The sequence below is a fragment of the Girardinichthys multiradiatus genome, chromosome 19 (genome assembly GCF_021462225.1).
Source record: "Girardinichthys multiradiatus isolate DD_20200921_A chromosome 19, DD_fGirMul_XY1, whole genome shotgun sequence".
NCBI lineage: Eukaryota > Metazoa > Chordata > Actinopteri > Cyprinodontiformes > Goodeidae > Girardinichthys > Girardinichthys multiradiatus.
The window spans coordinates 6,693,048-6,717,516 of record NC_061811.1 but is presented as its reverse complement, the minus strand read 5'-3'; the positions used below and the strand labels follow the sequence as shown (position 1 = coordinate 6,717,516).

Sequence of the window (24,469 nt, the reverse complement as noted above, 5' to 3'; positions counted from 1 at the left end):
TATTTTTATTTTACGTTTGTTCTCTGCAAAGGTTGGATTTTTCACCCACCTGTACTGAAAGAATAACAGTTGTGTTCAGTGTCATCCTCTGTTTAATCACTGAAAGTGCCCCAGTATTTGTACCCCTTGAACGTCTTCACATTTTGTCACTTTACAACCACAAACTTTAATGTAAAGTATTGGAATTTTATATGATAGATCAACACAAAGCAGCACATAACTGTGAAGGGAAGAAGAGTCATACATAGTCTTCAATATTTTTTACAAATAAAAGTCTGAAAGGTTTGACATGCATACGTGCATTCAGAAGTCACCTTACTAGCAAATCGCAAAACTTTATCCTCAGTATAAATCCAGCTGTTCTCTCAAGGCCTCAGATGTTTGTTAGAGAACATAAGGGATCAAACAGCATCAGAAAGTCCAAGGAAGACTGGAATTCTTCCTTGGACTTCCTTGGTCAAGAGTTATGCTGTGAACCGTTTAGTCCATCATCTGAAAATGGAAAGAGTATGGCACAAATGCAAATCTACTATTACACAGCTGTCCGCCTAACATGACAGGCATAAATAATAAGGAAAGCATAAATCAGAGAAGCAGCCAAGAGGCCAGTGGTAACTCTAGAGGAGCTGTAGAGATCCACATCTCAGGTGGGAGAATCTGACAATAGGAGCATTAGTGTGCTAATTATAGACATTAAATTCATTATTCAGAAATTTTGTAAAATGACATGCAGAAAAAGTGAAAAAGTAGCTCTTTATCATGAAGTGAGTCATTTCATCAGTGTCAGTGACTTTCCAAACCCATTGAAAATATTAACTTTGCATTATTTATTTTCCTGACAGGTTGGCCACATTGAGGGCGACCCATCAAGGAGCGGGAACTTTCCTGTCAACTATGTGCACAAACTAACAGACTGATGCTAGTTTTTACCTCTGAGTCATCGGACTTCATCACCACATGTGGGAAAGGAAAAAGACTGTTCTATTCAGTTATCCAAGTAATCTGGGAATACTTTCACTTTAGGATCTACTGACCAAAGGGCAGCTGTAGGAGTAAATGACTTTTTTAGCTGAATGATCATGTTCTTTAAACATTTACTCGTCCCGGAAAGCAACAAAGAAACTGAAAGAATTTATTTGTTGTCATAAACCTGCAGGTGCCATGGTAAAGCAATGCTTGTGATCCACTTTAGTGTTCTTTTAAATATTAATCAAACATTTGGGCGACAGATATATAAGCCGCCTGTACTGATATAAAATTGTACAACCATGCACAATGTCCCTGCAAGACAAATCCTCATGGAGACACTTTAAAATTCAGAGGAATCCTCTGAAGAGCTGGGAGAGTTGTCAATGTTTAATCGGCCAGCTGCCAAACTAGGAGTTAGCTGCTTTATTTCCCTCTGAACGGAAAAGTAGTATTTTGAAGTATTTTAAATCACAGGTGAATGAAATTTATAAGCTTCCGACCCACCCAGTATCTGCCACAGACTGGCGCGGAGCGTGCCTGCCAGTCTGTCTCCAGTAAAACATTGATTTGTCTGCACAGCCCAACAAGAGATCTGAAACTTTGGTCCAGCCGCCACGACTCCATGCCCAGGCTGGTTGCAGACAGAGGATCCTGTTTCTATCGCCTCCAGAGAACCTGGAATAACAGCAGAGTGTTGGAGGAAAAAAAATAAAAAGATCCTCTGTCCTACCAGGAAATGGTACTTAAAGCAGACGTGTTAGTAAGAGCTCCCCAGCGCAGTCATTTGTTCAAGGTTTTTTCACTGTAAGCCCACAATTTTCATACCACACACATGCACTTACACACACGGATAAGCTTCCAGGATTCAGGAAGCTTTATGGAAGAAAGGATATTTGTGAGTAAATGGTACATTTTTCACTTCTTTCTCACAAAATGTTTTGTACATATTTAGCCAAACTTAATACATACAGTTGATATAAGAAGTGGACTCATGCATAATAAAATGCCAAGTTCTTGTGATGTAAAGCTTGCAATAACGATGAATCATTTCATTTTTCCACCTTTTAATGAGACTCATATCCTGTACAATTTAACTGAAAATGCATTTAAGGGGAAATTATGTTGAATAAAAAAACTGCAATAACTTGATTGTATAATCTGTATACCCGTCAACTAATATCTAAAAAAAAAAAACACCTTTTCATTCTGTTTAAGTTTTCAGTCTTCTTTGGTAGGAGTCTGTCAACAGGTCACATCTCAACTTACCCAGTCTACCTCGCAAAGTTCTCCGAATCTCATCAGTCTGTGAGGAGATCTCTTGGCCATGTACCTCCTTATGTCATTGCACATACTAAGTTCATTAAGTTATTCCAATAAATTTTATTTTCTTGTTTTCTAATTTAGATCTATGCCTGGACTGATTGTGATGCTAAATAATAAACCTGCTTTTCATCCTCAGCTGTATGGTAGACAGCTGAAGGTTTCTGGTGAAAGTCTGCTGCTGTTATATCCACCTTGACAAAAATCCCAGAGTTTCATCTGAAGTAAAACTAATCCCAGAGAGAACGATGCTGCCACCACTGTGTTTCAGTGCACGTATTGGTTTGTTTGTTGAGGAGTTGAGTTGTGGCCTAAAAGTTCAGGTTTGCTTTCATCAGATCATAACACGTTTTGGCGCAACGTTTTTTGGTAGGCTTGGATTTTTCCTTTGGACGTTCTGTGTTTTAACTCTACTTCTTAGTCTCGACCCAGAGTCTGCAACCTGTTGTTCATTGTCCCTTTCACAGTGGCTCTTATTAATGTAAATAAAGTTAATAACAATACTGGCTTAAACAGGTCTGTCATCTGTTTTTATGCTAATTCTTTACAGATTGTCGGTAGAAATGACACTAGGTGTACAGTTATATTTTTCTTTGCTCTAGGCTCTCTTAATAGAATGCAAATTATGCGCTTCATTTTTTAAATAATGCCTTTAAAATTTTATAACCACTCTGTCAATAACTGTTTTGACTAAATCCTATTAGAAGAATTAAATTGTATTTCTGGTTAATCAGATTAATTATTAATGTTGACAGCTTTGATCTCAAGAAGACTGAATGCTGCAGCTGAATGAACAGGTGCTTCAGTGAAGGGTGTGCACATGTTTGCAACCAGGTTTATATTTTTACATTTTCCCTTTAACAGTTTGGGGTTTTTCAGTTGATTACATGATTTATGTCAGATTAACAGTGGAAAACATTCGAAACTTATTTATCTTGGTCTCACTTCTGATATTGCACAAATGTATAATTGTACAAAGTGTGCACTCTTTTAACATGCACTGTACATACTCCAGTTATATTACATGTTGCTTGTTTTCCCATTTGATATGAATTTTAAGGGACAGTGTCACTTTTAGTTTTTATTTTAAATTAATATCACATGTTCTGGTGTACCATCTTTTTATTTATCCAAGTGACTGCTAGAGTCATAGAATAATGGGGTAAAAGGAAACTTTTCCAACTTAAATAGATATGCACTAAGGGGGGAAAACATAGGTGAACAAGCTGCTTTTTGCAAGCGACTATTTCTGTTAATATCTGGTTACTGTGTTGATTATTAGGCCATAAACCATGAAAGTGTGAGGGAGCAGATGACAGCAGTAGAGGGTCCCTCCCAGGGGGGACTGTGTAAAGGGTAAAAAGCAAATGAGCTTGTTTTAGTTGGTTTACTTGTAATATATGCATTAAACATGTTTAATGAAGTGTCTTGCTGTAAAAGTGATATCTTTCTATTTCTATTCATACAACATATACAAAAAATGCATATTAGTTTAAATTATTGATTAAATGCAGTTTTTTTATTCAGTGTGTTCTCTTCCTACATTCAAGGCAGATTTCTTTTTTATAACTTTTTTATAGAAAAATGAAAATATTTCGGTTTCAAAGCCTTTTTTCAGCATATTCGTTAAATAGATGCAAAGATCCAGCTTATTAGTTTTTACTTCTGTAATTTTCTCTGACACGCTGGATATTAATTTCCAGGTCCAATTGAGCCTAGTTGTTAGCTTCTGCTTCTTGTTTCTCTACCAGCATGTTGAGAGATAACCACAGGTTCTCAGTGGGGTTGAGATCTGAAGATTTTCCTGACAACAGGTTCCAGATTCTCATCTCTGAGCCACTTTCTCATCACTTTTGCCTTTTTACACTGTGCTCCTTAAGGCTGAAATGCACAGATCAACACCAAACTGTGCCTGCATTGTTGGAAGCCCACAGTTCATTAGAAAATGTTCTGTGGTATGTGTCTCTGATTTTAGGTTTCCTTGTGAACAAATCACAATGTCTCTTGGTGAATGGCTCTCTGATTATCTCTTTTTATATGTTTTGAACACTGATGCCTGCAGCAGCACCCATAGAGGATGGACTTTTCTCTACAGAGATGTGGAGCGGTTTATTTAGCACATGTGAAGTCGTGGCAGATTCAAAATACTAAAATATCACTGGCTGGAGGCAGTCTAACACAAGGTTATCATCATTCACTAAGAGCAGAACATGATCATTCAGCTAAAAGGCCATTTTAATGAAAGCGATGCTGGATTAAAGGATTTTAAGAATATCTCACTCTTTATTATACCTCTTAGCCCACTGATTAGATTTATAGATCCTTTCATCTGGACTCTTTTACAGTTTCACATTTTAAAAGCAGAATAGGCTCACTCATCACAGCTTTTGTTAATTGTGGAATTGTAAATAATTGTCCATAATATTTTAAAGTTTAACATAAAAATCTATACTCTAAACAAACATACAGTAGATTTTAGCATTATTTTTTCCTCTACCGGCCCTTAAGGCATTTATTTTCTTCTTCTAAGGTTAATGCATCCTTAAGCAAAATCTCCAGTCATATCTTTTGGCAACTGTTCCTGCAGCCTCATTTTAAACCCATCTGGATGTGACTTTGCCCTGACCTGCTATCTGAGAGTTGGGATGATGAAATCCCAACCTGCCATTTACATAAGCAGTAACTTCACAAGCAGTCAGCATAGGAAACCAGGCTACTCTGTTCTGCCAGCACAGATCAGCTTATCTCTTCATCAAGCCTGGGTATGGGCTTGTACTGATGCATTCAATACAAATAGCACTCACTATAAAAGGGTTATTCTTAGAAATGTTGCATTATAAATGAATACACACACTAGTGCATTTTGGTTTTAAGTTGTAAAACCACAGAAATCCTATGGAGACATGTAATTTAAATACGGAGGTATATTTCAGTAATTTCATGAGATGGAGACTTAAGTCTCGATTGATCTCTGTGTTTATATAATTCCTTAATAGTATTTGTTATAGCAGATACTAAAAAAGGCTTCTTCCTCCCTGAGTGGCTGTTTGGAACAGGCAATGTTTCAGTGTGTCGTAGCAGCTTCTTCACAAGGTCTTTTGCTTTTGTTCTTAGGTTTAATTACAGATTTCACACCAAAATACATTCATCTCTAGGACATAGAACCGATCCACTTCCTCCATGGTAAAAAGGCTGGACCTTTCCATTATGTTTAGATTTGAATATAACTATTTGAAGAGATGAATTTTAAAAAGTATTTTGGTAATCCTAACTGACCTAAAACAAGTAACGTGTAATAACACCAGTGATAAAAATGGTTGTGTATATTAATATAAGGTGTATGTAAATATCTGGCTTCAACTGTAAATTCCATGTGCATGCTAATGCTTTTTATGAATTTACACAATCATCTTAATGTAGCATCGTTAATCCTAGCTTCTAATAATGAGCATTCAGAAGTGGGTAATGTTTTCCATTAATTCTTCCATTTCCATTAACTGCTGTGTTATCTAACCTCAGTTTGACCAAGCAATCAGCTGAGAAAGGGCTATGATGGGTCAGCATCACGATTTAAGACCTGCTAAATCATTGTGCCTGATGCAGGTTTTACAGCTTGCTCTTTCTGGTGTGCAACTTCATGTTACATCAAAGAGCTTTTTTCTGCTGACCGTGCCCTGCAAGCTGCTGTGAAATGCTGCAAGGTGACCCAAATAGTCCTTAGACCATTCCTTTCTGCATCAATGGATTTAAAATTTTGAAACATTTGAAACAATTTTTAAAACATTTTGTGTACTCCAGAAAAGATGATGAGGTTTTTCTTCTTATTCTGAAACAAGAAAAAAGAATAATTTTCACAACATTCAAGAGATTTAGACCATTTATTAATAAATCAGACTATTTTACCAACAAAAGAATCTGAGGAAAGATGCGCTTGAGTGGAATCTTGTAATAATTGTGTAGCTTTGTGCAGAAAATTGTAGTTGTAAACACACAAAAAATAAAGAATATTTATTATTCGAATAAATTAAAGTTTGATGCTGAAGTGTGGAACTACTTGTACTCACTTAGTCGACAATAATAATTGAGAAAAACTCAAAACTACAATGGCTTTTAAACATAAAACATCTTAATTACAGTAAGATTTCAGGTAACATTCAAACTTAAGCAGAGTTATCATTCCTTTAGAATATTGCTCAAAATAAAAGTAAGAAATAAGTGATATGCCTAAGTAAACATGAATTATTTAAACATTCAAGTGGTAAATTTCATAAAGGTGGTTTTGAACCTGTGGAAAGCCAGCATTGGTGTTAGTAAAGGGCTGAGTCAACTACAGCTATAGTAACAGTTTCCAAATTCATCAAATTACAAATTTAATGTTATTTGAAGAAAAATGTCCTTCCACAATGCCACAGGTTCAAACTGGAAATCATGTGTAATTAGTGTTCAAAAAATAATGCAGAAACAATAAACATTACATTCATTCTGCAAGTGGGCCCAGAGATCTTTGAGTAATGTCCTTTTTTTCCATTCAGGAAACAAAAAGTGCAAATCCACAGCAAAGGATGACAGAGATTTTCTCCTGCTCAGAAGAAAAGGATAAATAGTTCCCAGCCAACTTGTGTATGCAGGCCCCATATGAGGTTTGCTCAAAGTGCACGGGCACCTACTGAGCTTAAGCTCACAATAAGCTTGTAGAACCCACTTGGAATGACTAATACCAACCCATAGGGGCCAGAAAATTTGGGCCTGTGTAGGTCTTCACAGGGTCTCACAAAGGAATTAAAAAATCCTAATTACCCAGAGTTATCCTGAAACTAAATTATAAAGGCATTAAAATGAAATCCATATGTAACCCAGAAACAATCTCACCTGGGACCATTACTCAGTCGATTTTCTGTCCATATAGACCCCTTATGTAAATGTTGGCTGGCTATCACCTTGTATCAGTACCATCTTTCCTGTAAATGCCAATACAGAAATATCATAAACCGCAAATCCGGCTAACTGTATGTACAGGTAGCTCTATATACAGGAGCACGAATACATTTTTAAGGCCTTTTAGACCCTCTTATTAAATAAAAGCATTCTACAAGTTAATGTTTGGTATAGATGTGCACAAAGACAGCAAGCAGTTTGTTTTACCTTGGGCATTTAGAACACTTAGTTAGATTGCATTAGTCAACATTCAAGGAAAAAGATGTCGTGGCTATAAGTTGCTCAAGTAAAATATTTAACTTTGCTCAAGTTTATTTGAATAAAGAGGCACTCCAGCAATTTCTCATGATAGTTTTTAGTTGTTAGATCCACAGTTCTTAAACTGTGGCATAAGTACTACTGGTAAAGTTTGGTATTAATCATTTGTAGGGTAAACGCAAAAGTAATTAACAGTTAAAAAGATAAAGTCTCTCTCAAGCACACTGATCTTTGCTTCATACAGAAACAATCCAGTATTGAAGTGCAGTGGACAATATTAATATAAACTAAAGGGGACAACTGTCAACCACTCCTGTTGGCTACTTATTTAGCTCTGAAGTCTAAACGTAGCTCTACGAATGGCACCTATCCCAAATGAACCATGTTCCCTTTGCAAGTCGGAAAACCAGTGATATTCTAACTGCTGTGTTCAATGACAAGCTAACTACTATTAGCAATGCAAGCTAACAGCAGTGCACTTATATGTATTCAAACATTAACTGAATGTCCTCTCGAACAGAGGTTGCACAATATGTGCAACTTCCCCAGATTTTGAGGTCGAGCCTGTTGAGAAACCCTAAACATTCCTACTTAAAATTCCAGCTTTCAACCAAACATCCCAGCAAACATTTCTGTATGGGGGTGGGACCCACGTGACTACAAACTGGGTTAAACAATGGGTCCAAAATAGGATTTTCCCCAGGTTACATAATGGTCCCAGGGTAATGCCTATATAGATTTGATGTAGGATAATTCTGGGGAAAAAAGTGGGACCCATATGGGACCTAGATAACTGGTTATCTTAATTTCCATTTGAGACTAACCTAAAACATGCATAGTGTGTCCAACTTTATTGCCAAAGTAGTTTTTTTAGTCAAAAAAGTCTGAGAACCACGGGGTGACTTTATTGAGGGTGAATTGTAGATGACTATTTGGTAGAGTGCCCCTTTAAGTGTATCCAAGCAACGCTGACAAATTACATTTTAAGCCCTTCTAGTCAAAATTAGAAATGACCCAAATCTGGTTCCAACAGAAATTAACCGGCCTACATTTTTAAACTCGTTACAAGCATATTTCTCTTACAACTGCAATTTGTCTCAAAGAAAACCCAATCATTGCCTTCCTGTCATTCTTTACTCTACAACAATATACAGTGGTTGTTCTAATACATCCATAAGATCTGTGCAAGCAAGCAAAAATCATACACTGAATAATGAATTTAGTGAAAGATGTTGTACAATGAAATCTTGTGTCTCCTTCTTATACAATCTGGCTCCTTGGTTCTTCATTAAGCCTATTAATGACTGGAGACATAAAAAAGCACCATCAGAGATTGTGTTCTTCCAGAAATCCTCTTTCTTTAACTGTCAAGATAAGGATGTACACTGCACTCACATTTCTTTATATGCATTTTTACCCTGATAAACACTGACCTTAGACTAAATCACTACCACAGCCTATAAATGGCCACATTAGATATCCCTGATATACAGGTCCTTCTCAAAATATTAGCATATTGTGATAAAGTTCATTATTTTCCATAATGTAATGATGAAAATTTAACATTCATATATTTTAGATTCATTGCACACTAACTGAAATATTTCATGTCTTTTATTGTCTTAATACGGATGATTTTGGCATACAGCTCATGAAAACCCAAAATTCCTATCTCACAAAATTAGCATATCATTAAAAGGGTCTCTAAACGAGCTATGAACCTAATCATCTGAATCAACGAGTTAACTCTAAACACCTGCAAAAGATTCCTGAGGCCTTTAAAACTCCCAGCCTGGTTCATCACTCAAAACCCCAATCATGGGTAAGACTGCCGACCTGACTGCTGTCCAGAAGGCCACTATTGACACCCTCAAGCAAGAGGGTAAGACACAGAAAGAAATTTCTGAACAAATAGGCTGTTCCCAAAGTGCTGTATCAAGGCACCTCAGTGGGAAGTCTGTGGGAAGGAAAAAGTGTGGCAGAAAACGCTGCACAACGAGAAGAGGTGACCGGACCCTGAGGAAGATTGTGGAGAAGGGCCGATTCCAGACCTTGGGGGACCTGCGGAAGCAGTTGACTGAGTCTGGAGTAGAAACATCCAGAGCCACCGTGCACAGGCGTGTGCAGGAAATGGGCTACAGGTGCCGCATTCCCCAGGTCAAGCCACCTTTGAACCAGAAACAGCGGCAGAAGCGCCTGACCTGGGCTACAGAGAAGCAGCACTGGACTGTTGCTCAGTGGTCCAAAGTACTTTTTTCAGATGAAAGCAAATTCTGCATGTCATTTGGAAATCAAGGTGCCAGAGTCTGGAGGAAGACTGGGGAGAAGGAAATGACAAAATGCCAGAAGTCCAGTGTCAAGTACCCACAGTCAGTGATGGTCTGGGGTGCCGTGTCAGCTGCTGGTGTTGGTCCACTGTGTTTTATCAAGGGCAGGGTCAATGCAGCTAGCTATCAGGAGATTTTGGAGCACTTCATGCTTCCATCTGCTGAAAAGCTTTATGGAGATGAAGATTTCGTTTTTCAGCACGACCTGGCACCTGCTCACAGTGCCAAAACCACTGGTAAATGGTTTACTGACCATGGTATCACTGTGCTCAATTGGCCTGCCAACTCTCCAGACCTGAACCCCATAGAGAATCTGTGGGATATTGTGAAGAGAACGTTGAGAGACTCAAGACCCAACACTCTGGATGAGCTAAAGGCCGCTATCGAAGCATCCTGGGCCTCCATAAGACCTCAGCAGTGCCACAGGCTGATTGCCTCCATGCCACGCCGCATTGAAGCAGTCATTTCTGCCAAAGGATTCCCGACCAAGTATTGAGTGCATAACTGTACATGATTATTTGAAGGTTGACGTTTTTTGTATTAAAAACACTTTTCTATTATTGATCGGATGAAATATGCTAATTTTGTGAGATAGGAATTTTGGGTTTTCATGAGCTGTATGCCAAAATCATCCGTATTAAGACAATAAAAGACCTGAAATATTTCAGTTAGTGTGCAATGAATCTAAAATATATGAATGTTAAATTTTCATCATGACATTATGGAAAATAATTAACTTTATCACAATATGCTAATATTTTGAGAAGGACCTGTAATACGTGTGCAATTTAAGTCACTTAGTTACTTAATATCACTATAAATCCAAAGACAACATAAATAGAAATAAAAATAAATACAAAATAAAATTATAGTAATCTCATTTGTTGGACGAATGTTTTGTGCTTGGCAGATAACGCTGCAAAAATACTGTAAATCAACACTTAATTAAATTGGTCAAACCTTCTTTTACCCCTATAATTCCATAGTAGTGAGGTCTTTCTGCACTTAAAGATACATTTGCATTCTAAGAAGCAAACTTGTAGCTCTTAATGTTTTCCTATTGTTCATTAGGACACAATCAGCAAATGGAGACAAGCTGATGCATGCATGAGTAACTTAAATCTAACCTCCAGAAGCAGTAATAGTATTAATGAACCATGATGCTTATCATTTGTTTTACTAAATCCCCACCACAGTAATGTAGTTAGAGCTCTCAGCTGGATATATTTTGCATTTTTGTGGGAGAGGATTTAGGATGGAGGGATGAGTGGTTGCTAGGTGACTGGATAAAAAGAGGCCACAGGTGGAAATGTCCCAGCATGAATTTCTTCCGCTACGGTCTGTCATTTCTCAATGCTGCCACGGTAGTGGATGAGCAGTCTCAGGCACCCAAGGCACATTTTTCAATCATCTCCCACAATTACATTTTCTATTTCTCCATCGTTCTGCATTGGCTTTATATAACAGTGCAGCAGTACACAAACAGACTTCTCATGTTACCTTTCTGCCCTTCACTTTGCCCTTAATGAGTTGCAGAAGCAGGTTGTTCAGTTACATAAGCCTCCTCACTGCTGCTGAAGCTTGCTAAAAGTGCAGTGGAACTCTTAATAAGACACAGACCAGGCTGAACCTCTCCTCCCACATCACCTGACTCATCCGTGCATCATGAATTTGACATGAATCTCTCAAAAGCAAGCACTAACATAAACTGCAAGTAGCAAAGAATCTGTGAGAACAACTAGGATACATTGCACTGGTGCCAGCTTGGTTTCCTAGCTTGGGAATATTCCCAGAAATATGTTGAATTGGAAGCTCCTTCCTGGCCTCTGTGAATTGATAGGCACTCAAACCCCTGAAGGACCAGTCTCGAGCAGTAAGGTTGTAACTGGAGAGCAGCCATGTCACTGAGAGCTAAAGGATGGAGGTCCAACCCCCCCTATTTATGTAAAGCACGTTTCTAAAGTCATGAGTGAAATGCAAGAATCTGATGTCCTATTTGAGCTTTACGGGCCAGGGGAGACATGTGCGCAGTCCAAGCATGGAGGAAAAGACAATAGTGGGTCGATGTTTCTTAAACTTCATGCCTTTCTTCACACGTTGGGTGTTCTCTGCCACGTACAGCTCACCCTGCTGGGCTGCACCGGTTATCCGTGACACCAGTTCCCCATGGACCACCACTTGCTGCTCTGAGCGCACAAACATCTCCCTGAGCTCCTCTAGGCGCCGCTCCATCTCTCTGATGACCCGTTGCCGCTCCTCCACCTCCAGGAGCCGCCGTCGAGCTGCCTCAAATTCCATGCTGGAGCTGGGGGTGACCAGTTTGGAGGAGGGGGCCGTTGCAGAAGTGGATGGGGGATCAGAGCCAGCTAGGAGAGCCCCTGTTACCCTCCGGAAGTCTCCCGTGGAAATGGAACGCCTGGTTGCCGGAGATGCCAAAGCCAGGAGAGCAGAGGCAGACACAGAAGGTGGCATGGCTGACCGAGGTAGAGGTGAGGAAGGTGATGATGGGGATGATGAATCCGGTAGTTGGAGGTCAGGATGAGAGTCCGTACCTTTAAAAGCTGCTGCCATGTCCTCAGCCGAGCCCTCATCAGAGCTCGCTGTGTTTGTTTGTTGTCCACTCACAGCCTTTACTTCAGCTTTCCCTCCATCTTTGCTGTCGCTGCTGATTTTCCTCTCCATTCTCCTGTTTCAGATGAAAGAGCAGCAGAGCAGAGTGTGCAGAGATGTGCGGTGATGCGGCCCAGGAACTGCTCCATTCATTAATAAGCCATCCAAGCCCGGATTGTGCAGTATCTGCATCTGAGTTGTTGTGCTGAGGTAGGCGCCTGCTGTCATTTCATTGGCTACTGAATTTATGAGCATGTCAGCTGGTGATTGGTCATTGTACCTCCCCGCTGCTGATGCTGGCAGGCTGTCGTGTCGTCGGTCGCACTCTGTCGTTGTCATCATCCTGAGCTCTGCTTTCAAAGGTTCAAATCTTACTTCAATTTCTTTCTGACATTATGTTGCTTCCCTTCTGTTCTCTCAGCCTCTCTGTTGCCATCCTGCACACCCGGTGGTGCCTCCATTTTCCTCTTTCTTGCCTAGATGGTTGCCTATAGCAACACAGCCTTGACATCAACAGGCAAGAGCAGAAGGGAGGGGTGATGCTCCACTTTATCTCGCCCTTAATCACTTGGCTACACAGCATTACTGCTTACTCCCACTACTCCTCCATCACATACTCTCTTGTTTGACACAGAGCATTCTTCCTTTCTTAATAGGACAGTAAAAAACATCTAAAACAAATCTAAATAAATTCAACAAATAGAATTTAACAAAGGTTTTAGTCAGAAAAAGTATCTGATTGCTTCCACTTTTCCTTTTGATTTTTACAACCTAATAGAAAATTTGTGGACTGTGCTCAAAAGCTGGTCAGCTGGCATCCCATTGTTATATGGCATTTAAAAAAAACAACAAATATAAAGAAAGAGAGATTATTTTATAATTTTCCAAAACTGATACTCTGTTTAACTTGTCCTTTTATCTTTTGAGAAATGCCAGATAATGTAGCTCGTTGCATTATCTTGACAGAATTAATTTTTCAATTTTCTGCCAGTCTACGTTTACCCTTTCTATCTAGACAAGTATTGATTGATTCTGAGGCTGTAGGACAGAGATGATGTATAAGGTAAGATAAAGCTCAAGTTCACTCAGATACACAAAAGACTGAGAAGAGAGGGGTAACACCACTGTGTTTTAAGCCACGAGTGTTTTCAATAAATGTCTTCTTTCATTGTGAAGGAAAACAGATGAAGCTTTTAGCGGATAAGGGGTGAGTGTGCATGTGTGTGAGTGTCTTCATGGACTTAGCTCTTTGTTTATATCTCTGGATTGGCATTACATAAACCATAACTAAGGCTGCTCCCTTCTTGCTTTTAGCTTTACTAGTTTTCAGAGTGAAGAGGGAGCTTTATAGACAATAGCAAAAAAACAAACAAGATGAATAAAGAAAGGGGAGGATGGACTGTGTGCATTTGAACAAACAGATGACAGAAAACCACAGATTATCTTTAAGTCTTTACCTGAGGATAATAAAACAATCTGAATAAAATTGCATTTAACAGTAGGAGAACCAGAGAACTATGAAATAACAACATAGAGTCCTCTTCACTTTATAAAGCTCTAAACTTTCACACAACACTAATTCAATGCAATGAGGCTTTCAGAGTAAGAATGTCACTGATTCTTTTGTATTAAATGTTTTAATCTTGATGCCTCTTATCTGAAACCTTGAATGTGAAAGAAACTCCAGGCGTGAGATAGTTATACTGTTTAGCATGACAGTTGGCAAGTTCCCAAAGTCTGCTTTCAATTGGCCAAACAAGCCCTCATGACAATTCCTTCCCTGAAAGCTGTCGCCTACAGAAGAAGCTGAATCCTGAGACTCACACGTAGAAATAGAACAAAAGAAACCAACAAGAAGTCTGGCCCAGCTAAGTCAGAAGCAAGCCCAATGAACTTCTCAGATTTAGCAGTGATAAATGTTTTTTCAACACCGTCCAGGCTCGTGGTGACCTTCCAGCCAGAGAGAACTTTTGATGTAGCTAAAGTTAGCCATCTCTCCAGCCAAGAGAGGGCCAAAGGTGATGGAACCCCAGAGCAGAAATGCAAGTGAAAAATGTTTCTTAGATACAGAATATCTTCCATTTTTAAATGTCTGATAAAATTAATCCAAATTTTGAATAGATTTTTGATATGTTATTAAACTGAGGCTGATCTATTCATTCTACATTATTATAGCTTAATATAACTAATCATCTGGTACAATGGCAAACATCTGCATTAAGAATTGCCTTGCCTGCAAACCCCTGGGAAATAATGCACACATAAAAGAGGACAGCCAGCGTAAACCTACACACACAATTACACTCATATCCTAAATCCTTCTAAAAATACAATTATCTCCAACCATGTCCCACAAATCTCCCACTTACCCCTTTCTAACTAAAACTGGCATGAAAGCCTGCACTTCTCAAACTGAACACTCTGTTCAAGATTACTGTAATCTGTCATGTGTTTGTATTTTGAGAATGCACATGTAGAAGACTGAGGGCATTTGAGTGCCTCTGCATTATCTGGTCCATCCCTGGCTGACACGTTTTTTCTTCTTAGTTGTCCATCTAAAACATCAGAAAGGTGCAGTGAGTACTTAGCAGTCGTGTAGTGAGGCTATTACATAATACAAGTGAATAAATAAGTAAGAGATCTTCAGGGAAGAGGATAAGAAGAAATATAGCTAATACAGAAAGACAGATACCAGATAAACATTTTAATATACCCCTCCTAGAACCGCCACCTTAATGTGGTGGATGGGGTTTGAGTGCTCGAATGATCCTAAAGGCTATGTTGTCTGGGGCTTAAATGCCCCTGGTAGGGTCTCCCATGGCAAACAGGCTCTAGGTGACGGGCCAGACAAAGAGCGGTTCAAGAACCCCTCATGACGAGGATTAAATTGAGGCCCGTGACGTTGCCCGGTACGGCAGAGCCGGGGTCTCACCCTGGAGCCAGGCCTCGGGTCGGGACTCGCCGGAGAGCGCCTGGTGGCTGGGTTGCTCCTCGCAGGGCCCGGCCAGGCCAAGCCCGAACGAGAGACACGAGGCCATCCCCCAGTGGGCCCACCACCTGCAGGGGGAACCGTGAGGGACCGGTGCAAAGAGGATTGGGCGGCAGACGAAGGTGGAGACCTCGGTGGCCCGATCCCCAGATGCTTAGGCTGGCTCTAGGGATGTGGAATGTCACTTCGCTGGGGGGGAAGGAGCCTGAGCTGGTGCGGGAGGTCGAGCGAAATCGACTAGAAATAGTTGGGCTCGCCTCCACGCACAGCGTGGGCTCTGGAACCCATCTCCTTGAGAGGGGTTGGACTCTCTTCTACTCTGGAGTGGCCCACGGGGAGAGGCGGCGGGCTGGGGTGGGTTTGCTTGTTGCCCCCCAGCTCAGCCATCTTGTGTTGGGGTTTACCCCGGTGGATGAGAGGGTCGCATCCCTGCGCCTTCGGGTTGGGGACAGGTCTCTGACTGTCGTTTCAGCCTACGGGCCGAGCGGTAGTGCGGAGTACCCGGCCTTCTTGGCGTCCCTGTCAGGGGTGCTGGATAGTGCCCCTCCCGGGGACTCCATTATTCTGCTGGGGGACTTCAACGCCCATGTGGGAAACGACAGTGACACCTGGAGAGGCGTGATCGGGAGGAATGGCCTCCCCGATCTGAATCCGAGTGGTGTTTTGTTACTGGACTTCTGTGCTAGTCACAGATTGTCCATAATGAACACCATGTTTAAACATAAGGGTGTCCATCAGTGCACTTGGCACCAGGACACCCTAGGCAGGAGGTCAATGATCGACTTTGTTGTCGTATCATCAGACCTTCGGCCGCATGTTTTGGACACTCGGGTGAAGAGAGGGGCTGAGCTGTCCACTGATCACCACCTGGTGGTGAGTTGGATCCGCTGGAGGAGGAGAAAGCCGGACAGGCTTGGCAAGCCGTGAAGCCAAGCATGCCGCGGCCCGGGCGGTGCCAGAGGCAAAAACTCAGGCCTGGGAGGAGTTCGGTGAGGCCATGGAGAAGGACTACCGGTTGAGAAGGACTGACCTCAACTGGGGACATTATCGGGCGGTGGAAGGTGTACTTCGAGGATCTCCTCAATCCTGCCATCACGCATTTCCTGGTGGAAACAGAGGCTGGGGACTTGGGGTTGGACTCTGTCATCACCCAGGCGGACGTCAGGGTGGCAGGGCTTCGTGGGTGGATGAGATCCGCCCCGAGTACCTCAAGTCTCTGGATGTTGTGGGGCTGTCATGGTTGACACGCCTCTTCAACATTGCGTGGCGGTCGGGGACATTGCCTCTGGACTGGCAGAGTGGGGTGGTGGTCCCCCTTGATAAGAAGGGTGACCAGAGGGTGTGTTCCAACTACAGGGGGATCACACTCCTCAGCCTCCCTGGTAAGGCCTACGCCAGGGTATTGGAGAGGAGAGTCCGGCCAATAGTCGAACCTCGGCTTCAGGAGGAGCAGTGTGGTTTTTGTCCCGGCCGTGGAACACTGGACCAGCTCTATACCCTCTACAGGCTACTCGAGGGTTCATGGGAGTTTGTCCAACCGGTCCACATGTGTTTTGTGGACCTGGAGAAAGCATTCGACTGTGTCCTTCGTGATGCCCTGTGGGGGGTGCTCCAGAAGTATGGAGTCGGGGGCCCTTTATTAGGGGCCATCCGATCTCTGTACAAGCAGAGCAGGAGTCTGGTCCGCATTGCCGGCACAAAGTCGCACCTGTTCCCGGTGCATGTTAGACTCCGGCAGGGCTGCCCTTTGTCACCGGTCCTGTTCATAACTTTTAAGGACAGGATTTCTAGGCGCAGCCAAGGGCCGGAGGGGGTCTGGTTTGGGGACAAGAGGATTTCGTCTCTTTTTGTAGGTTACGTGGTCCTGCTAGCCCCTCTCTAGCCAGCTGAATGTGAAGCGGCTGGGATGAAGATCAGCTCCTCCATGTCCGAGGCCATGGTTCTCGACCGGAAAAGGGTGGCTTATCCTCTTCAGGTTGGAGGGGAGTTCCTGCTTCAAGTGGAGGAGTTTAAGTATCTCGGGGTCTTGTTCACAAGTGAGGGAAGAATGGAGCGGGAGATCGACAGATGGATCGGTGCGGCTGTTGCAGTAATGCGGACGCTGTGCCGGTCCGTTGTGGTGAAGAGAGAGCTGAGCCGAAAAGCGAAGCTCTCGATTTACCGGTCGGTCTACGTTCCTACCCTCACCTATGGCCATGAACTTTGGGTCATGACCGAAAGAACGAGATCCCTTATACAAGCGGCTGAAATTAGCTTCTTCCGTAGGGTGGCCGGGCTCTCCCTTAGAGATAGGGTGAGGAGCTCGGCCATCCGGGAGGGGATTCCTGAGGCCTTTAAAACTCCCAGCCTGGTTCATCACTCAAAACCCCAATCATGGGTAAGACTGCTGACCCGACTGCTGTCCAGAAGGCCACTATTGACACCCTCAAGCAAGAGGGTAAGACACAGAAAGAAATTTCTGAACAAATAGGCTGTTCCCAGAGTGCTGTATCAAGGCACCTCAGTGGGAAGTCTGTGGGAAGGAAAACGTGTGGCGGAAAACGCTGCACAACGAGAAGAGGTGACCGGACCCTGAGGAAGATTGTGGAGAAGGGCCGATTCCAGACCTTGGGGGACCTGCAGAAGCAGTGGACTGAGTCTGGAGTAGAAACATCCAGAGCCACCGTGCACAGGCGTGTGCAGGAAATGGGCTACAGGTGCCGCATTCCCCAGGTCAAGCCACTTTTGAACCAGAAACAGCGGTAGAAGCGCCTGACCTGGGCTACAGAGAAGCAGCACTGGACTGTTGCTCAGTGGTCCAAAGTACTTTTTTCGGATGAAAGCAAATTCTGCATGTCATTCGGAAATCAAGGTGCCAGAGTCTGGAGGAAGACTGGGGAGAAGGAAATGCCAAAATGCCAGAAGTCCAGTGTCAAGTACCCACAGTCAGTGATGTCTGGGGTGCCGTGTCAGCTGCTGGTGTTGGTCCACTGTGTTTTATCAAGGGCAGGGTCAATACAGCTAGCTATCAAGAGATTTTGGAGCACTTCATGCTTCCATCTGCTGAAAAGCTTTATGGAGATGAAGATTTCATTTTTCAGCACGACCTGGCACCTGCTCACAGTGTCAAAACCACTGGTAAATGGTTTACTGACCATGGTATCACTGTGCTCAATTGGCCTGCCAACTCTCCTGACCTGAACCCCATAGAGAATCTGTGGGATATTGTGAAGAGAACGTTGAGAGACTCAAGACCCAACACTCTGGATGAGCTAAAGGCCGCTATCGAAGCATCCTGGGCCTCCATAAGACCTCAGCAGTGCCACAGGCTGATTGCCTCCATGCCACGCCGCATTGAAGCAGTCATTTCTGCCAAAGGATTCCCGACCAAGTATTGAGTGCATAACTGTACATGATTATTTGAAGGTTGACGTTTTTTGTATTAAAAACACTTTTCTTTTATTGGTCAGATGAAATATGCTAATTTTGTGAGATAGGAATTTTGGGTTTTCATGAGCTGTATGCCAAAATCATCCGTATTAAGACAATAAAAGACCTGAAATATTTCAGTTAGTGTGCAATGAATCTAAAATATATGAATGTTAAATTTTCATCATGACATTATGGAAAATAATGAACTTTATCACAATATGCTAATATTTTGAGAAGGACCTGTATATATATATATATATATATATATATAAACTATCAGGCAGCATGGAATCCATTTTCCCTGTTACGCTGATGATACTCAGCTTTACTTATCCTTAAATCCTGATGAGCCCGACCAGTTAGATAGACTACAAGCATGTCTTGAAGACATAAAAACTTGGATGACTTAAAATTTTCTGCTTCTGAATTTAGACAAGACCGGAGTCTTTAAAAAGAAACTGCTTAGTCGATCATTTAACCTGGATGGCATTAAATTGACCTCCGGTAATAAAGTAAAAAAATCCTGAATTAACAATTGCCAAGGCTATAAAAATGAAAATGATTGATTGCCAAACAACTGTGTGCTGCAGTGGGATAATAAGTGTAAATATTCAGTTTTATGTGAAGCATGTTAGAACCTTAATATACATCAGCAAGAAAAAAGCTGTTCAATGGAAGAGACCTTATTAAACTGCATGTTATGGTGCTGCACAGTGTCCCTTCAACAACTTATCAGACAAGCATCCACTCTGACATCCACCCACTCACACCCCCACTTTTACAGAACCTGAGAAAAACACACAGTAATGCTAAACAAAGGAGACAAGACAAGCATAAAAACTGCACCACTTTCCTATTCTTACTGAGATGTCAGACAAACAATGGTCTTTCTTTTCCACTGCCCTGTAATCAATATCAGTTTTCTCTTCCTGCTGCTGCAGCAGGCCGAGTCAGTCAGTCTGTGTGCATGAGCGTGAGCAGGCGTAAAAGAGATGGAAGTTTATCCATTGCGATGTGAGTTACTGGCACAATGACGTCAGTGCACTAAGAGCAGAGTCCAGTGGGGGCCTATGTGAGCATTATTGTCTGAGGACAAACAGAGGCATTTATCTCATGAAATGCTGCCGTACATCCGCTCAACACAAATGATTTCAGAAGGCTGTAGGTGCAAATGAGCAGCAGTTATTCTGATGCCAGTTATATAAGGAGCTGCTGTGCATACAGAGACGGATAAGAGCAGGCAGAAAAATGTGTTGAAACTCTTAGACTAAAGGGAAAAGAAGATTGAGCAGCTACACTCCAATAAAAAGCTAGAATGAACTGAACAAGGTTAGAAAGAAACATCCTGAACACATTCTTTCAAATACAAGCTGCTGCCACTGTGCAAGTATGCCCACGCTATAATATTTAAAAGGCCTTTAATGTGATTTCTCATCAGCAGTCCACTTTAATTCTGAGTGTACCAAACAATAGGAAACCCATTTGAGATAATACTAATAACTTGGAGTTAGCATTTATTTTGCCTTTATATAAAAACAAATACGTCTGTACATTTACATACATGTAGGTACTGCTCCTTTATCCTTATTTTTATTCCCTCTAAAGTTTATATATTTATAGTTAATGTCAGTACAATGTGAGAGCTGGAAACTGTAGTCAATTTCCTAGGTTGTGCACACAAACTTGGCCAATAAAGGTGATTCTGACTTATAAAGTGCTGGAATCAACCCCACAACTGTTGGATTGCAATTTGACTTCTCCTCCCACTGAGACACAGTCACTCTAAACTAAAGGTAACTGAGCTGATAAGACAACATAACATTCGTTTCTGAAAGCGCTGTGTTCTTCAACAGGAATGCATAAAACTTGGTGGTTCTGTGTTTTCTACACACCAGCATGTAAAATGTCCCACCCTTTGTCTCCCCCAAGTGGTCATCTGTAAAAACACACCCGGGTCACCTTTTGTTTTTCTTTTTTTTTCACTGATACTACGATAATGTAATAATTTATCTCAAAACCTTAAGTATCTATGTTGTAACACAGGATTTTGTAAAATTATCTTTATTAATTCAGTTTATTTATAGTGCCTTGCAGAAGTACTTCTTGGTCTTTTCACATTACAAACTTCAATGTATTTCATTGGGGTCATAAAACAACAAAAAGAAGTGTGGGGTGCATTTGTATTCTGGCCCCCGAGTCAATACCTTACATTTCATAAACAGCAGCAGGTCATTTTGCATATCTAAAGACTACTTTTGCTCATTCCTCTTTGCAAAATAGCTCAAATGGACTTTGACTAGGCCATTCTTACACAAGAATATGCTTTAATCTAAACCATTCCATTGTAGCTCCAGCTGGATGTTTAGGGTATTGCACTGCTGAAAGGTGAACCTTTGCCTCAGTCTCATCCATTTTCCCTATTAACTCTGACCAGCTTCTCTGTCCCTGCTGAAGAAAAAAAATATCTTAAACAGGACTGAATACAGACAGGCGCCACACTTATCTGTGTAAATAAAGGCTCTCACTATAGTCCACTTGAGTCCCAACCCATAGGGATGGCATTCCAGACTGGTGGATGTCAATGACATTGTTTCTTATCTGTTGCTGAATTTATTTAGATGTGTAACGTTTTGTTACTTTAGGGCCAGGTTGGTTTATATAACTTCTTCCCTAAATAATCGAAGAAATTAAAAACTGCATTTTGTATTTACTTCAGTTATCTTTTCCAATATTGAATTTCTTTGAAGATCTGAACCATAGAGGTACAGTACAGACCAAAAGTTTGGACACACCTTCTCATTCAAAGAGTTTTCTTTATTTTAATGACTATGAATATTGTAGCTTCACACTGAAGGCATCAAAACTATGAATTAACACATGTGGAATTATATACTGAACAAAAAAGTGTGAAACAACTGAAAATATGTCTTATATTCTAGGTTCTTCAAAGTAGCCACCTTTTGCTTTGATTACTGCTCCACAGACTCTTGGTATTCTGTTGATGAGCTTCAAGAGGTTGTCACCTGAAATGGTTTTCACTTCACAGGTGTGCCCTGTAAGGTTTAATAAGTGGGATTTCAAGCCTTATAAATGGGGTTGGGACCATCAGTTGTGTTGTGCAGGAGGTGGATACAGTACACAGCTGATAGTCCTACTGAATAGACTGTTAGAATTTGTATTATGGCAAGAAAAAAGCAGCTAAGTAAATAAAAACGAGTGGCCATCATTACTTTAAGAAATAAAGGTCAGTCAGTCCGAACAATTGGGAAACTTTGAAAGTGTCCCCAAGTGCCGTCGCAAAAACCATCAAGCGCTACAAAGAAACTGGCTCACATGAGGATCGCCCCAGGAAAGGAAGACCAAGAGTCACCTCTGCTGCGGACGATAAGTTCATCTGAGTCACCAGCCTCAGAAATCGCAAGTTAACAGCAGCTCAGATTAGAGAACAGGTCAATGCCACACAGAGTTCTAGCAGCAGACACATCTCTAGAACAACTGTTAAGAGGAGACTGTGTGAATCAGGCCTTCATGGTAAAATAGCTGCTAGCAAACCACTGCTGAGGACAGGCAACAAGCAGAAGAGACTTGTTTGGGCTAAAGAACACAAGGAATGGACATTAGACCAGTGGAAATCTGTGCTTTGGTCTGATGAGTCCAAGTTTGAGATCATTGGTTCCAACCACCGTGTCTTTGTGCGGCGCAGAAGAGGTGAACGGATGGACTCTACATGCCTGGTTCCGACTGTGAAGCATGGAGGAGGAGGTGTGATGGCGTGGGGGTGCTTTGCTGGTGACACTGTTGGGTATTTATTCAAAATTGAAGGCATACTGAACCAGCATGGCTACCACAGCATCTTGCAGCGGCATGCTATTCCATCCGGTTTGCGTTTAGTTGGACCATCATTTATTTTTCAACAGGACAATGACCCCAAACACACCTCCAGGCTGTGTAAGGGCTATTTGACCAAGAAGTAGAGTGATGGGGTGCTGCGCCAGATGACCTGGCCTCCACAGTCACCGGACCTGAACCCAATCGAGATGGTTTGGGGTGAGCTGGACCGCAGAGTGAAGGCAAAAGGGCCAACAAGTGCTAAGCATCTCTAGGAACTCCTTCAAGACTGTTGGAAAACCATTTCAGGTGACTACCTCTTGAAGCTCATCAACAGAATGTCAAGAGTCTGTGGAGCAGTAATCAAAGCAAAAGGTGGCTACTTTGAAGAACCTAGAATATAAGACATATTTTCAGTTGTTTCAAACTTTTTTGTTCAGTATATAATTCCACATGTGTTAATTCATAGTTTTGATGCCTTCAGTGTGAAGCTACAATATTCCTAGTCATGAAAATAAAGAAAACTCTTTGAATGAGAAGGTGTGTCCAAACCTTTGGACTGTACTGTATAACAAAAGAACATAAAACAAAAAGAAATTGTACATTTGTATAATAAACCAGGTTTCCTTAGTATGTGCATTTGTCAGCATGTGAATTGAAGGTTCCAGTCTTGGATCTATTGTTTTTTCCTAGTACCTGCTGCCACTAGGTGCTATTTTTCATAAACATGACATGCATTTTAATTTTTTGCAATGAGTGTCAAATGTATTGCCCTCTGAAGGACACTGGTGCAGGCACTATCCAACCTCTCCTTGATTGCCTGGTTGACTTCAGGAATTGGATGGGTTAAAATTTCTTACATTTTAATGAGAAGAAGACTAAGTTCATGCTGTTTCCATCCAGCACAAACAGGAACCCCTGCCTCAACCTTGCCTCTCTGGCCTCGACAATCTCGAGAAACAGATTGTCACTAATCTGGGAGTGAAAAAGGACCCCTTCATTAAACTAAAGTCATGTAAACCTGATTGTTAAATCCTGCCTTTTCCAGTTAGGGCAGCTGTCTAAATTGAAGTCCATACTGTCTACCAGAAACCTTGAGACGTCTGCCTTTATAACATCCAGGCTTGATTACTCTAATGCGCTTCTTTAGACAATCAGTCAGACCTCCATTGCACACTTGCAGCTGGTTCAAAATGCCACAGCCTGTTTTTTAACTGGTACAGGAAAAAGAGAGCAATATTCTCCTGTTTTGGCATCCTGGTTCACATCTGAATACATTTTAAAATCCTTTTGTATGTTTTTTAACAGTTTTGTTCCCTTTTATCCGCTGCAGCCATATCTCCCACTGTGCTCTCCGAGGTCAGCAGATCAGATGCTTTTATTGATTCCAGAGACACGTTACAAGCTTTGTCTGTTGCAGGTCCAAAACTGTGGAATGGTTCACCATTACATGTTAGACAGGCTCCGTCTCTCACTGTTTTTAATTCTTGTTTAAAAAAATACTTTAATTCCCTGGCCTTTGACCCAGAGTGAGTTGTTCTCAACCTCATTGTGCTTTTGATTTTAGTTATTGGTTCTTTTTATTGCACAGCACTTTAGTTGGCCTTCTTACTGTTTTAATATGCTTTATAAATAAAGTGGTATGCTTTGGTATGGTATGTACTCTAAGGGCCTCAAGGCCAGCATGGGGCTTTGTGCAGATGCAGAATTTTTAAAGTCTTTTCACTGGAAAGAGTTTGTATTCTTTTAAAGAAACCTTAGGCTGTTTATGTGTAAAACTGGATAAAAAAAAACAAAAAACAAAAAAAAACAAGTCACACAG

General features: G+C 41.5%; 2 protein-coding genes across 3 annotated transcripts in view; one reads left to right on the top strand and one right to left on the bottom strand.

The window, feature by feature from the left end:
* asap3 (ArfGAP with SH3 domain, ankyrin repeat and PH domain 3) overlaps positions 1 to 3,713 on the top strand; it is a 46,218-nt gene extending 42,505 nt beyond the window's left edge. For both annotated transcript variants that reach the window (XM_047346222.1, XM_047346221.1), the window contains exon 26: positions 843 to 3,713. In XM_047346222.1, coding sequence (XP_047202178.1) covers positions 843 to 917 — 75 coding nt within the window. In that variant the 3' untranslated portion in view covers positions 918 to 3,713. The remainder of the gene's footprint in view (positions 1 to 842) is intronic.
* A 6,757-nt stretch (positions 3,714 to 10,470) lies between these two features.
* On the bottom strand, positions 10,471 to 12,629 carry LOC124855460. The gene has a single exon (XM_047345355.1). It carries the CDS (start codon positions 12,489 to 12,491, stop codon positions 11,802 to 11,804), a length of 690 nt encoding a protein of 229 aa, XP_047201311.1. The 5' UTR covers positions 12,492 to 12,629; the 3' UTR covers positions 10,471 to 11,801.
* Positions 12,630 to 24,469: the final 11,840 nt, after the last annotated feature.

Bases quoted from the DNA above. Each gene is read 5' to 3' on its own strand.
- LOC124855460 (XM_047345355.1), bottom strand. From the start codon at position 12,491: ATGGAGAGGAAAATCAGCAGCGACAGCAAAGATGGAGGGAAAGCTGAA.